Genomic DNA, 14,446 nt, shown 5'->3' with positions numbered 1-14,446 from the left:
GTGGCCGCAGACCAGCCACTGGAGATCATTCTGCGCTTCCCACTGCTGGGTGAAGACAAGAATGTGCCCTTCGAGCAGGCCCTGGGGCGGACCTGTGGGGTCTCCAGGCCTGTCATTGCCTGTTGTGTCACTATCAAAAAAGGCTCACAGCTGAAGCAACAGATCCAGTCCATTCAGCAGTCTACTGAAAGGCTCTCAGTCTAAACCTGTGGCCTCTGCCACATTCTCCCTTCTGACTCCTCCTCCTGAGGTTGTGTATCATATTATCTGTGTTAGCATGTATTATTTTCAGCTACCTTCTATTGTTATAAAATATTGTAGTACTACATTTGGTTTCTGGATTTTTCTATTGTTTTTGTTCTGTTTCACAGGGTTGTTTTCTCCCTTCTAAGCTCTTCTACACTAGCTCTGCCATCCTTCATCTTTTTATCCTCCCTTTTGAAAAATGAACTGATGTTCAGAACAGATGGAAGCAGAGTGGTGGCACCATTCAAAGGGAGGAAAAGCCAGGAAAAACCTGATGGAACCAGGATAGATACATGGTTCTAGCTCTCATCTGCTAACTTCCTGTGTGCAGGATATGATGGAAGTAAACACCATCCATTTTGTATCCCTTGTGCCTGACATACAGAATCATTCATAGGGGTTAAAATGATCAAGGGGTTTTCTTTGCTCTCGAGGGGATTATGTGTCATTTGGAGAGGAAGCATGTGTTCTGTGAGGGTTTATGTCCAAGTGTCATTTACAAATGTACCCTATTTGCTTTTGCCAATAATGATGTTTTGTTCTTTCCCTCTCTGACCCCCAGCTGTACCCCTGAGGGTGGCAGGGCAGCAGAATACCAAAGAGATGTGCTGTAGGATTCTAGGTGTCCTGGGTGAGACATGGGACACTTGACCTGGGTCTTGAAAGAGGAGTGTCAAGGGCAGAGAGCATCATCTAATGCTGGAACGAAGGATTCTGGAGTCTAAGGAAACAACTTCTCTTTGGGGAATGGAGATTTCTTCAGTGGACACTTGGCCCAGCTCTGAGAGCCCTTACCCCTGTTGCCTGCCACAATTGGGTCAGATGTATTCTTTATCACATGAGAAGAGTGCTACTATGTCCTTCATTCTTGTGAGCATCCTAATAAAGAAATATATTCATATTCCAATTAAAAAAATGCATGCATGTATGCATGCAAGAGAGTAGAGTGAAATAAATGAAGTATTGAAAAACAAAAACAGGCCGGGCGCGGTGGCTCACGCCTGTAATCCTAGCACTCTGGGAGGCCGAGGCGGGTGGATTGCTCAAGGTCAGGAGTTCGAGACCAGCCTGAGCGAGACCCCGTCTCTACTAAAAATAGAAAGACATTATATGGACACCTAAAAAAATCTATATAGAAAAAATTAGCCGGGCATAGTGGCGCATGCCTGTAGTCCCAGCTACTCGGGAGGCTGAGGCAGTAGGATCGCTTGAGCCCAGGAGTTTGAGGTTGCTGTGAGCTAAGCTGACGCCACGGCACTCACTCTAGCCTGGGCAACAAAGTGAGACTCTGTCTCAACAAAAAAAAAAAAAAAAAAAAAAAAAAAAAAAAACCACCCACCAACCTAGAGAATTTTGTATCTAGTGAAATTATCTTTCAAAAATGAAGGATACATACTTTCTCAGACAAAAACTGAGAAAATTCATGTCCAATGGACTTACCCTGTAAGAAATGGTAAAAGAAGTCATTAAGAGAGAAGGAAAACATGTCAGAAACTCAGTTCTTCCCTTGGAGTACTAACCAGGCCCAATCCTGCTTAGCTTCTGCGATCAGATGAGATCAGGCATGTTCAGGGTGGTATGACCATAAATGGAAACTCAGTTCTATACAAAGAAAAGCATCAGAGAAGGTAAACAAACTAAAAAGATTCTCCAGTTTCAAAAACCTGTTTAGTCTACAACTTGAATATACCCTTAGAATACTTTCTGGAAATATGTGAAAAGTACACACATTCATTAAATCTAGGACATTAGCAATTATTTTGTACATATTGTTTCCCCTGCCTGGAGTAGCCTTGACTGTTCCTTCTCAACCTGAAAAGATTCTTCAAGACTAAGTTCAAAAGTTCAAATGGAAGCACAGGAATGTAGTGGTTAAAAGCTTGTGTTTGAATTCAAGCTCTGCTCTGTGTCCTCAGGCAAGCCTCATTACCTCTGAGTTTCCTTCAAAAGAACATTGTAGGGTTTTTTAGTGTTGTGAGGAATAAATGAGATAACATATAAAGCAGTTAGCATAGTACCTCACTACAAAGGTGCTCAATATATGATAGTCTCATAAAGAAATATAATTCCTCAAAGTCTTGTCCAACAGTCCCAGGAAGAATGCTATTTCTTTCTTTGGGCTTCCAAATATTAAGTTAATACTTCTATTTGACCATTTATCACAAAGTATCTTATTTGCCCACTTAAATGTGCATTCTTAGGCCAGGTGCAGTGGCTCAAGCCTTCAATCATAGCACTTTGGCAGGCCAAGGCATGAGGATCGCGTAAGACCAGGAGTTCTTTTTTTTTTTTTTTTTTTTTGAGACAGAGTCTCATTCTGTTGCTCGGGCTAGAGTGCCATGGTGTCAGCCTAGCTCACAACAACCTCAAACTCCTGGGTTTAGCAATCCTCCTGCCTCAGCCTCCCGAGTAGCTGGGACTACAGGCATGTGCCACCATGCCCGGCTAATTTTTCTATATATATATTTTTAGCTGTTCATATAATTTCTTTCTATTTTTAGTAGAGACAGGGTCTCGCTCTTGCTGAGGCTGGTCTCGAACTCCTGACCTCAAGCCATCTGTCCGCCTCGGCCTCCCAGAGTGCTGGGATTACAGGTGTGAGCCACCGTGCCCGGCCAAGACCAGGAGTTCTTGAGCAACATAGCAAGACCCTGTCTCTAAAACAATTAGCCGGGTGTGGTGGTGCTCACCTGTAGTCCCAGCTACTATGGAGGCTGAGGAAGGAGGATCATTTGAACCCAGGAGTTTGAGGTTGCAGTGAGCTATGATGATGTCACTACATTCTAGCCCAGGCAACAGAGTAAGACCCCGTCTGGAAAAAAAAAAAAAGTGTGTTCTTGCAAGCTGGAATTGTGTTCTATACAACTTTTTATTGTCAGCACGTAGCAAGGGCCTGTCAATTTGTAAGTATTCAATATTTTTTGGATGAATGAACTATAGACAATAAGGTATGGAGTGGTTTTCTCAAATTTTAACATGGAAGCTTTTAGAGAGTTTGTTTAAAACGCAGCTTCCTAAGCCCCTAAGGAACCTGTATTTTTAGCAAGGTACCCTCCCCACCACACACAGGCACAATTTTGGTGCAATGGTTTTTGCAACACATTTTGAGAAACATTATATAAAGCATAACTTATTGGAACAGTGCTTTGTCTTAAAAATATCACGAAGGTATAAACAATCATAGTAAATGCATTTCTTACTATCCCTTTTGCTGTAGACATTCTAAAGAAAGGAAGAATATGCTAATTATAAGCACAATTACATTTTTACATGTTAGCTCTGTTATAGGTCATTATAGTATGTTACCTACATTTGGAATTTAAGACTTTTAGCTCCTAAATAAATTCAGGTGTCACTTGTAAGGAGATATTAGTAGGACAGATCATACTTATTCTCTTCAGGGTAATAATGGTATTACTGGTTAACTTATTTTGATTGAGATGGAGACACTAGTCAGACTTTACATTAGCTGGTGGTCAGCCTTGATGTGCCCTGTCCCCCACCCATTACACATCACAATTATAGTATTTTTAAATCCTTCACTTTCTACATAGGATAAGACAGGCATGTATGCTAGTGGAAAAGGGAAGGCATTACTAGTGTTGTGTGGAAAGTTTTTATTTCCAATTTAAACAAACGAAGTTATAAAACTATGCACAGAGAGCCAGTAATAGATCTTTATTATACAGAAATGTGAAGGCTGTATGCATTAAATGAAAAAGTGTTTGGCAGTGAACATTACATGGATTCAAACTGAAGACATCCTCATCTTACTGAGATATAATATTAATATAAAAATATACACTGACTTAGAGTTGCAAGAAAGAACTCAACTCAACTTCTATCCTCCAATCAAGCTAAAACTTTCCACAGGAAACCTGGTTTCAATTCATGCTGAATTGTTCAAATGGAAAGAAAAGCTAAGTCAGATAGAGAAAACACATGGACTGGCTTCTGTACTTTGAAGAGAGCCAGACTGAAGCTCTATTCAGCCTCATATTTAGAATTTGTTTTACGTTACAATTTATATCTCTATTTACCTAAGAGATAGCTGAAGAGGAAAAAAATGTTAACTGAACTAGGGAATTTTTGCTGGGTTAAGTAGGTTTGGCAGAGGGGATAAGTGAGTAATTACTCTGATCAGGAGGACTTGATGTCCAGTCTGGGTCATTTGTATTAGCTCTTTGACAGCCTGTTTGTCTGTGATGGTCAAGAGGCAGTATCCAATTAATGCATAATAAATGCTTGACATTAGCACAATTCAGTGCATGTCCTCTTTATATCCTTAACTACTGGACTTTATATCAGCATGCTTTTGATACCAAATGCCAAATTAGCTGTCTAAATAGGATCTTTCCTTCTATTTTTTTTTTAGAGACAGGGTCTCACTCTGTTGCCTAGGCTGGAGTGCTGTGGCTCAATCACAGCTCACTGTAACCTCAAATTTAAACAGGATCTTTCTTAATAAAGCTTCTTGCCGTAACTACTGACATGTAAAATGTTTTAGAGATTTGGCCAGAAAGATGGTTTTATTTTTTTGAGACAAGACTGATGACTAGGGGAGTATCTGTGGATTAAATATAGACAAAACTATTCCAGAACCCTTAAATAAAGACAGAATTTATCAATTTGTGTCGGAAGCCAAAAATAGGGAACAAGATGATCTGGAGTTCACATATATACTGATATTCAGCAACTGAAACTTACGATTTCCTCAATTCAATCAGAGCAGAAACATTTAAAGTAGTCTGGAGGAAACAGGACAGTCCTGTGCTAAAACATGGAAATTTTCATGCCACCTCCCCCGTTCCTCTCTTACAAATTCTAATGCTGATTGCATGAAGGAGGTGGTTGAGAGATACACTTTTTCATTTACACTTTTGTCCTAATGAATAAGGGAGCAGAATAATGCTAAGAAGGAGTACAGAATGTATTTCTGGCTCTAGGACTGTGAGATACAGATAAGCAAATTTAGGACATTCTCATTAGGTTAGAAAAGGAAAGATGAGAAAATCACTAGCAGGACATTAGAGACCCTCCGTTCCAAAAATTAGTTTTGTTTCCATTGCCCCTTATTCAAAGAGACAGTTATTTCAATAAGCTACAATATTTACCAGAGACAAAGGCTGTGAAAACATATATTTAAGATAGAAAACAAACTTAGAAAAATATAATAAATGGTTTGCTCTTCACCTCATTCACATTCTGTGGCTGGAGAACTCCAGATTCCACTTAGATATTCTTGTTTATCCAAAAGCACACCGGATGAAACTAAACCAAGAAATGGGAGAATATGTTTATTGGGTGTGTGTGGGTTCACCCAGTTTATTCCCCTATGGAGTGGAAGTAAAGGGAGAAATCAAATCTGCTTGATTTCAATGTCTATGGAGAAGCCCTGAAGTTGCTCTCCCTAAATCAGGAGCCTGATTCAAGAGAAAAAATGATGAAACATATCATCACACAAAACTCAGTGATGGGGTCTCTGACAGTCACCAGCCAGCAGGGGAAAAGGAGAAACCAACCTGCTGGCTTTAGGATTTATTGAAGGCTGCCAGCACAGCCCAGATCATCTCTGTGGCACTGTGCTTTGTCCCCTCCACTTCAGGGTCCAGTTCTACTAGGTCCTTGGCTCGATTCATTGCTATATCATACTTGTCATCTGTCAGAGAGGAGAAGACATTCTCTAACACATCAGAGGAGTGGGCTAGCACCAGGAGGGCTAGTGTTCGCTTGTCCATACGCTGAGGGTCATTTACCCACCGCTCTAGTACACTATCTTGAAGTTTTTTCACTAGTCGCTGTTTCTCTGTTATATTGGTCACTGGATGAGTAGTCATGTCAAATAGCAGGAAATTCTGCTTCTCAGTGGTTAGAATACCCTTCTCTACCAGGTTCTTTGCAATTCGCTCTCGTACATTTCTTAGCTGGTACTGTAATTTGAAGGGGTTCCAGGTCTCACCTATGGGAAAAAAGAAACAGGACATAATTAACAGAAAGAGAAAAACAAATAAAAAAAGTAAACTAGTTATCTGGAACTTTGGTTAAAATTTTAAAAAGCATAATCTTCATTCATTCCTTTTCGTTTAATCATTATCTCTTTATCTGGTTTTGACTCCAACCATATTTCACATTAAACCACCTTAAAAAAATGTCACTAAGGACTTCCATATTGCTGGAGGTTATGCACTTTGTTTTTGTTCTTATATGACCTGTGTGTGACACTGTGAATCATTCTTGTATTTCTGAAATTCTATTCAGGGCCAGGTGTGGTGGCTCATGCCTATAATCCTAGCACTCTGGGAGGCTGAGGTGGGAGGATCGCTTAAGCTCAGGAGTTAGAGACCAGCTTGAGCAAGTGGGAGACCCTATCCCTACTAAAAATAGAAAAATTAGACACATAGCGCATGCTTGTAGTCCCAGCTACTCGGGAGGCTGAGGCAGGAGGATGGCTTGAGCCCAGGAGTTTGAGGTTGCTGTGAGCTAGGCTGATGCCACTACACTCGACCCCGGGTGACAGAGCAAGACTCTGTCTCAAAAAAAAAAAAAAAAAAAAAAAAAAATTCTCTTCAGGACACCAGTCTCTCCTGGATGATTTCTACTTTGTATTGTAGAAGTTCCATTTGGGTTGGCGAAGCTGTGAGGACTGAGGTTCCCTTCCCCTCCTTGTAGAGCCAAAACTCTATCCCAGGTCTGGCAGGCTGTCAATATTGGGACTCCTGGAATGCCCTCATTCCAGTTTGCTTACTGAGTTGAGGTTCTGCACCAGAAGAAGGCAAGAAGATCAGGGGTTAACAACCTTTTTCCCCTAGTGCCTACTCACAGCAGGGAGGGTATCACTCTAGGAGAAGTGGGCCACTGTCCCCAACTCTAGCTCCAGTACAGTGCACAACTTCTGCCTATGAGGGGAGGCAGTCCTGAAGAATGAAGAGATCCACAGTTCTGCTTGAGGGGACTGCCTTAATCTGGAACAGAGTGTGGAGAATTCTGTGCCTAAGGTTGTTGTTGAAAAACAGAGAGATCTTGGTGGAGAACAATTGTGAGGGTGCTGCTAGCTCCATGATACTGGTAGCAAAAAGCCAAATGGCAAAGCCTCCAGAAGTTTAGCAAGGAGAACCAGAGAAAGAAAAAGCCAAGAAAAAAAGCCTGGAATCACGATCAACACTGCAGGCTGGGAAGGCTGTGTGCTTGCACTAGACCGCACCCATTCAGGAACAATCAGAGCAGGGTGTGCGGCTTGACTTGAAAATATTCCCCAGGCTACACATAGATCCACTGACAAGGATGCATGCTTCATTAGCACCTGGGGCTTAAACACAACCTCTGACCAAACACTGGCTAAACAATAAGCTATTCCAACTCAGGGGCAGCTCCTAGGAAGTCAGGCTTAAAAATAAAATCACATGAACCCCTGGTAGGCTGGAAGACCATATGCATGCCCAAAGCTGTATTCTCTCTCAGAAGAAATCAGACAGGGAGCTTTCAAGTCACTCGTTCTTCACTGAATGTGGGGCAAAAAGATAAGTTCCCTGAATTGTGATAGCTGTGTCAAAATCCCCCACACACATGCAGCAGTAAAGGATAAAACATCTAAATAGCTAAAGGCAATAAGCACAACCTTTGACTAATAAGTGGTGTCAGCTAACCCAGTGGCAACACCTAGGGAGTTAGGCTAAAAGATAAAAATAAGGAAAAAAAAATTCTGAGCAATGACATCAGAGGCTGCACACTGAAGGGAAATAGACTTCAAAGAGCTACTGTAGCCAAGTCATTAAATAAATAAACAAATTACCAAGCAAACATCACCAAACCCTAAGGGGAAGGAGGGACTAGTATCCAGGGTTGTACAAGATATTATCTAAAATGTCCAGTTTTTGACAAAAAATTATGAAATATATGAAGAATGAGTAAATTGTGACCCATTCACAAGAAAAAGAGCTGGCAATAGAAACTGCCTTTGAGGGGCTGAGATGTTGGCCTTAGCAAAGACTCCAAAGCAGCCATCATAAATATGTTCCTAAGGGAAGCCATGAATCATCATATAGAGAATATCAATAAAAACATAGAAATTATAAAAAAAGAACCAAGGCAGGTGTGTGGCACATGCTTGTACTCCCAGTTACTTGAGAGGCTGAGGTGGGGGGATTGCTTCAGGCCAGGAGTTCGAGAGCAAATGATACCAGAAAGTAATTTGAATCCACACGAACAGTACAAGTAATTATGTAAAATTATGTAAGTAGACATAAAGATAGTATAATTGCATACTTCATCTCTGAACTGATTTATAAAGCAAATGTACCAAACAGTATTTTTTTTTTTTTTTTTTTGAGACAGAGTCTCACTCTGTTGCCTGGGCGAGTGCTGTGTGGTGTCAGTCTAGCTCACAGCAACCTCAAACTTTGGGCTCAAGCAATCCTTCTGCCTCAGCCTCCCAAGTAGCTGGGACTACAGGCAAGTGCCACCATGCCTGGCTAATTTTTTCTATATATAGTTTTAGTTGCTTGGCTAATTTCTTTCTATTTTTAGTAGAGACGGGGTCTCGCTCTTGCTCAGACTGGTCTCGAACTCCTGAGCTCAAACGATCCACCCGCCTCGGCCTCCCAGAGTGCTAGGATTACAGGCGTGAGCCACTGTGCCCGTCCACCAAACAGTATTTATATAATTGTTATTGCTGGGTTATAACATATAGAAATGTAATAATAGCACAAAGGAGGTGGGTGGGAAAAAAAGTTGTATTGCAGTAAGGAAATAATACCAGATGGTAACTTGAAGAAATGAAGAAAACCAAAAATGGTAAATAAGAAGGTTAATATAACAAACTCTATAAATATATATTTATTCTTTCTTCTTTTCTTTAATAATTGTAACAATGAATTACTGAGTTTGTAACATGTATAGATATAACACATATAACAATATTAACACAAAAAAGGGAGAAGGAATGGAGTTATATAGGAGGAAAGTTTCCTTAGAATTAAACTGAGTATAAATCTGAAGAAGATTTTGATAAGTTAGGATATATATTGTAAGCTCCAGAGTAACCACTAAGAAAACAGTACAAAAATAATTTAAAAATCATTAAAGGAATTACAATGTTATACTAGACCTAGCCACTTGACAAATCCACTTTACTAGAAAATATTCATTTAACACAAAAGCAGGCAGCAAAGGAGAAGCAGATGAACAAAAACAAAAATTAAAGAGAGAGACATATAAGGGGAAAAATCACAGATGTAAATTCAACCACATCAGTAATAACATTAAATATGAATGAATTAAACAATTCAAACAAAAGACAGGGACTGTAAGACTGAGTGAAAAAACAGGATCCAACTACATGTTGTCTACAGAAAGCACTTCAGAGTCACAGATATGAATGAATATTCCATGAACGGGGAAATACGTGAAAAAAAAAGATATGAATAGGTCAAAACTAAAACGATGGAAAGAGATACTATGGATATTGCAACCATAAGAGAGCTGGTGTGCCTATACTAAAAACAAGATAGACTTTAAAAAATGCTACTAGAGGGGGGTGGGGAAGGGAGGGATATATACCTACATGATGGGTGCAACGCGCACTACCTGGGAAACAGACACGCCTGGAGCTCTGACTTGGTGGGAAAGGCGGTACAGGAGCAACGTATGTAACCTGCAATTCTGTATCCCCCATAACAAGATGAAATAAAAAAAAAAAATGCTACTAGAGATGGAAGGATATTTTGTAATGATAAAAGAGTCAATCCGGCCGGGCGCGGTGGCTCACGCCTGTAATCCTAGCACTCTGGGAGGCCGAGGTGGGTGGATCGCTCGAGGTCAGGAGTTCAAGACCAGCCTGAGCAAGAGTGAGACCTCGTCTCTACTAAAAAAAAAAAAATAGAAAGAAATTATCTGGCCAACTAAAATTATATATAGAAAAAATTAGCCGGGCATGGTGGCACATGCCTGTAGTCCCAGCTATTCGGGAGGCTGAGGCAGTAGGATCGTTTAAGCCCAGGAGTTTGAGGTTGCTGTGAGCTAGTCTGATGCCACGGCACTCACTCTAGCCCGGGCAACAAAGCGAGACTCTGTCTCAAAAAAAAAAAAAAGAGTCAATCCATCAGAAAGATACAATAATTATAAACATATATGCAACTAACAACAGAGCCAATTCTAAAATATATGAAGAAAAAAATGGACAGAATTCAAGGGAGAAGTAGATAATTCAATAATAGCTGGAAACTTCAATATCTTCCTTTCAGTAATAGAACAATTAGGCAGAAGATCAACAAAGAAATGGAAGATGTAAATAAAATTGTAAACCAACATGACCTAACAAGGCATCTATAGAACATTTCACCTTCCAACAGCAGAATACACATTCTCCTCAAGTGCACATGGAAAATTCTCTAGGAAAGATCATACACTAGGCTTTAAACAAGTCTTAATAAATTTAAAAGTGCTAAAATACAAAATATACTATTAATATCTAAATACGATAGAATTTAATTGGAAATTAATGACAGAGGGAAATTTGGAAAATTAAAAAGTATGTGGAAATTAAACAACAAATCCTTATGATAAAAGAATCACATGAGAAATTAGGAAATACTTTCAGTTGAATGAAAATGAAAACACAACATACCAAAAATTATGGGATGCTCAGGGGGAGATTTATAGCTAAATGCTGATATTAGAAAAGGAGATCTCAAATAACCTAGTCATCCACCTTAAAAAACTAGAAAAAGAGGATCACACTAAACCCAAACAAGCAGAAAAAAAAAAATGCAAAATTGACAAATCTTTACCTAGATTGACCAAAAAAAGAAGAATTACTAAAATTAGGAATGAAAGAGGATATATCACTACTGACCTTAAAAAAATAAAAAGGGATAAAGGGAATATTATGAACAACATGCCAAAAAATTAGATAACCTAGATGAACAAATTCTAGAAACATAAAAGCTACTGAAACTAACTCAAAAGAAATAGAAAATCTGAATAGAACTGTAACAAGCAAATAGATTATATTTATTTATTTATATATTTATGTATGTATGTATTTATTTATTTATTTTTTCATTTATTCATTCATTCATTTAGAGGCAGGGTCTTGTTCCATTTCCCAGGGTGGAGTGCAGTGGCACAATCATAGCTCACTGTAGCCTTCAACTCCTGGGCTGAAGTGATCCTCTTTCCTCAGCCTCCAGAGTACCTGGGACTACAGGCATGCGCCACCATGCCTGGCTAATTTTTCTCATTTTTTGTAAAGATGGAGTCTTGCCATATTGCCCAGGGTGGAGTGCAGTGGCACAATCACAGGTCATTGCAGCCTCCAACTCCTGGGCTCAAGTGATCCTCCTCCCTCAGCCCACAGAGTAGCTGAGACTAAGGCACACGCCACCATGCCTGGCTAATTTTTCTTATTGTTTGTAAAGATGGGATCTTGCTATATTGCCCAGACTGGTCTTGAACTCCTGGCCTCAAGTGATCCTGCTGCCTCAGCCTCCAAAACTGCTGGGATAACAGGAGTGAGCCACTGCATCTGGCCTCAATTTATAATTAAAAAACTTCCACAGGCCATTTTAGCGTTTTGTCAAAAGCATCCGCACTGCGAGGAGGAGGCCCTGCTGATTTCTGTGTGGGCTCTTGTCAGGATAGTGAAGCTGTTCATTGGAAACCTGCCTTGGGAGGCCACAGAACAGGAGATCTGCTCACTCTTCAAGCAGTATGGGAAGTTGCTGGAATGTGACATCATTAAGAACTACGGCTTTGTGCACATAGAAGATAAAACTGCAGCTGAGGATGCCATACGCAACCTGCACCACTACAAGCTTCATGGAGTGAACATCAACGTGGAAGCCAGCAAGAATAAGAGCAAAACCTCAACAAGTTGCATGTGGGCAATATCAGTCCCACCTGCACCAACAAGGAGCTTCGGGCCAAGTTTGAGGAGTATGGTCCAGTCATTGAATGTGACATCGTGAAAGATTATGCCTTCATACACGTGGAGTGGGCAAAGGATGCAGTGGAGGCCATCAGGGGCCTTGATAACACAGAGTTTCAAGGTGGGATGTGTGTGGGCTGAAATTCCGAGCTGTGGTTGTGCATGAGAATACACCCTTTGTAGTACTCCATCTCCGGGACGTTCTCGGCTCTGTGCATTCAGTCCCTCAGGAACCATGGACCTTAATTTACCTTGCTGAGTTCAGACCTTCTCTTCTCTTCCTTTCCTTTCCTTTCCTGCCCACTTTCCTGTTCTTCCTATCCTTCAATACTTCTGTAGCCTCCCATTCACGTTCTGTTCTCCCAGTAGGCCTCATTGTGTGCAGAAACTGTGGTGGGGCTGAGCTACTTCCTCCCTGCTTCTTGCCTCCAGTGGGTGTTGGATTTGGGGATGACCTTGGTGAGAGTCTCACTGCTTCTGGGTCTCTTTTTGGCCCAAAGGCTAGACCTATAGAGTTGGATCACTTTTTTCTTTCCAGTGAAATAAATGGTTTTTCAACTTAAAACAAACAAACAAACAAAAAAAAAAAACTTCCCACAGGCCAGGCTCGGTGGCTCACACCTGTAATCCTAGCACTTTGGGAGGCCGAAGCAGGTGGATCGTTTGAGCTCAGGAGTTTGAGACCAGCCTGAGCAAGAGTGAAGACCCCGTCTCTACTAAAAATAGAAAGAAATGATCTGGACATTTAAAAATATATATAGAAAAAATTAGCCGGGCATGGTGGCGCATGCCTGTAGTCCCAGCTACTCAGGAGGCTGAGGCAGTAGGATTGCTTGAGCCCAGGAGTTTGAGGTTGCTGTGAGCTAGGCTGATGCCACGGCACTCTAGCCTGGGCGACAGAGTGAGACTCTGTCTTAGAAAAAAAAATTTCCCACAAAGAAAAGCATGGCCAAGATGGTTTTACTGGCAATTGTACAAATATTTAAAGAAAAATTAGTAACAATCCTTCACAAACTCTTTCAAAAAACAAAAGAGGAGTAAACACTTCCTAACTCATTTTAAAATTGTGGTCAGTTTTACCCTGATCCAAACAAAACCAGGCAAACATCACAAGAAAACTATATACCAATATCCCCTATGAATACAGGTATAAAAATCCTCAACAAAATACTAGCAAAATGAATCCCAGCAGCATTTAAAAGGAGTATATACTATGACTAGGTAAGACTTATCCTGGAAATTCAAGACTGGTTTAACATGGAAAAATCAATTAATGTAATATTATACGTAATGACCATATCAACATAATAAAAACAAAAACCATCTGATCATCTCAATAGATACAGAAAAAATATTTGACAAAATCTAATACCCTTTCATAATAAAAACAATCAACCAATGAGGAATAGATGGAAATTTCCTCAACCTGATACAAGGCATCTATGAAAAATCCACAGATAGCATCATACTTAATGGTGAAAGACTGAACACTTTCCTGCTAAGATCAGAAACAAAATAAGGATGTCAATTCTCATCACTCATATTCAGCACTATGCTAGAGGTTTTAGCAAGGGCAATTAGGCAAGAAAAGGAAATAAAAGGTAACCAAATTAGATAAGAAGAAGTTAAGCTATCATTACTTGCAGGTGTCATGATCCTGTATATAGAAAAATCTAAGTAATCACACTTAAAAGCTACTACAACTAATAAACAAGTTCAATAAGTTTGCAGGATATAAGATTAATATATGAAAATCAATTGAATTTCTATATTCATAATGAACAACCTGAAAATGAAATTAAGGAAACAATTCCATTTGTAATAGCATCAAAAAAAACCCAGCACACTTATGAATAAATTCAACAAAAGAAGCACACTTTTACACTGAAAATTATAAAATATTATTAAAAAAATTAAAGAAGAGCTCCATAAATAGGAAGACATCCCATGTTCATGGATTGTAAGGCTTAATATTATCAAGATAGCAATAAGCTCCAAATTAATCTATAGATTCAAAACAATTATCATCAAAATCCTAGCTTGCTTTTTTGCAGAAAATGACAAGCTGATCTTAAAATTCATATGGAAATCCAAGGAACCCAGAATAACCAAAATAATCTTTAAAAAAAAAACAAGCAAAAAAACAACCAAGAACAAAGTTGAAGGACTCACATTTCCAGATTACAAATTACTATAAAGCAACAATAATCCAGATGGTGCGGTACTGGCATTAAGGATAGACATATAGATGGATGATACAGAGTTCAGAAATAAACC

At 39.7% G+C, this 14,446-nt stretch overlaps 1 protein-coding gene and 1 pseudogene across 2 annotated transcripts in view; one reads left to right on the top strand and one right to left on the bottom strand.

Moving 5' to 3' along the window:
• Positions 1–3,026: 3,026 nt before the first annotated feature.
• Positions 3,027–14,446, bottom strand: part of GOLPH3L (golgi phosphoprotein 3 like) — a 48,402-nt gene continuing 36,982 nt past the window's right edge. Inside the window, exons 4-5 of one of the 2 annotated variants that reach the window (XR_011234583.1) lie at positions 5,440–6,205; positions 3,027–3,058 (exon numbers count right to left, since the gene is read on the bottom strand). Coding sequence is in view for 1 of the 2 variants with exons in the window: in XM_069480659.1 (XP_069336760.1) it covers positions 5,778–6,205 (428 nt within the window). In the remaining variant the exon portion in view is untranslated. Of the gene's footprint in view, positions 3,059–3,938; positions 6,206–14,446 lie in introns of those variants that run through there. The other variant, XM_069480659.1, reaches the window with a different exon arrangement.
• Positions 9,685–12,509, top strand: LOC138389127 (RNA-binding protein 4 pseudogene; annotated as a pseudogene).

Source organism: Eulemur rufifrons, chromosome 8 (genome assembly GCF_041146395.1).
Source record: "Eulemur rufifrons isolate Redbay chromosome 8, OSU_ERuf_1, whole genome shotgun sequence".
NCBI lineage: Eukaryota > Metazoa > Chordata > Mammalia > Primates > Lemuridae > Eulemur > Eulemur rufifrons.
This window is presented reverse-complemented; position numbering and strand designations above follow the sequence as displayed.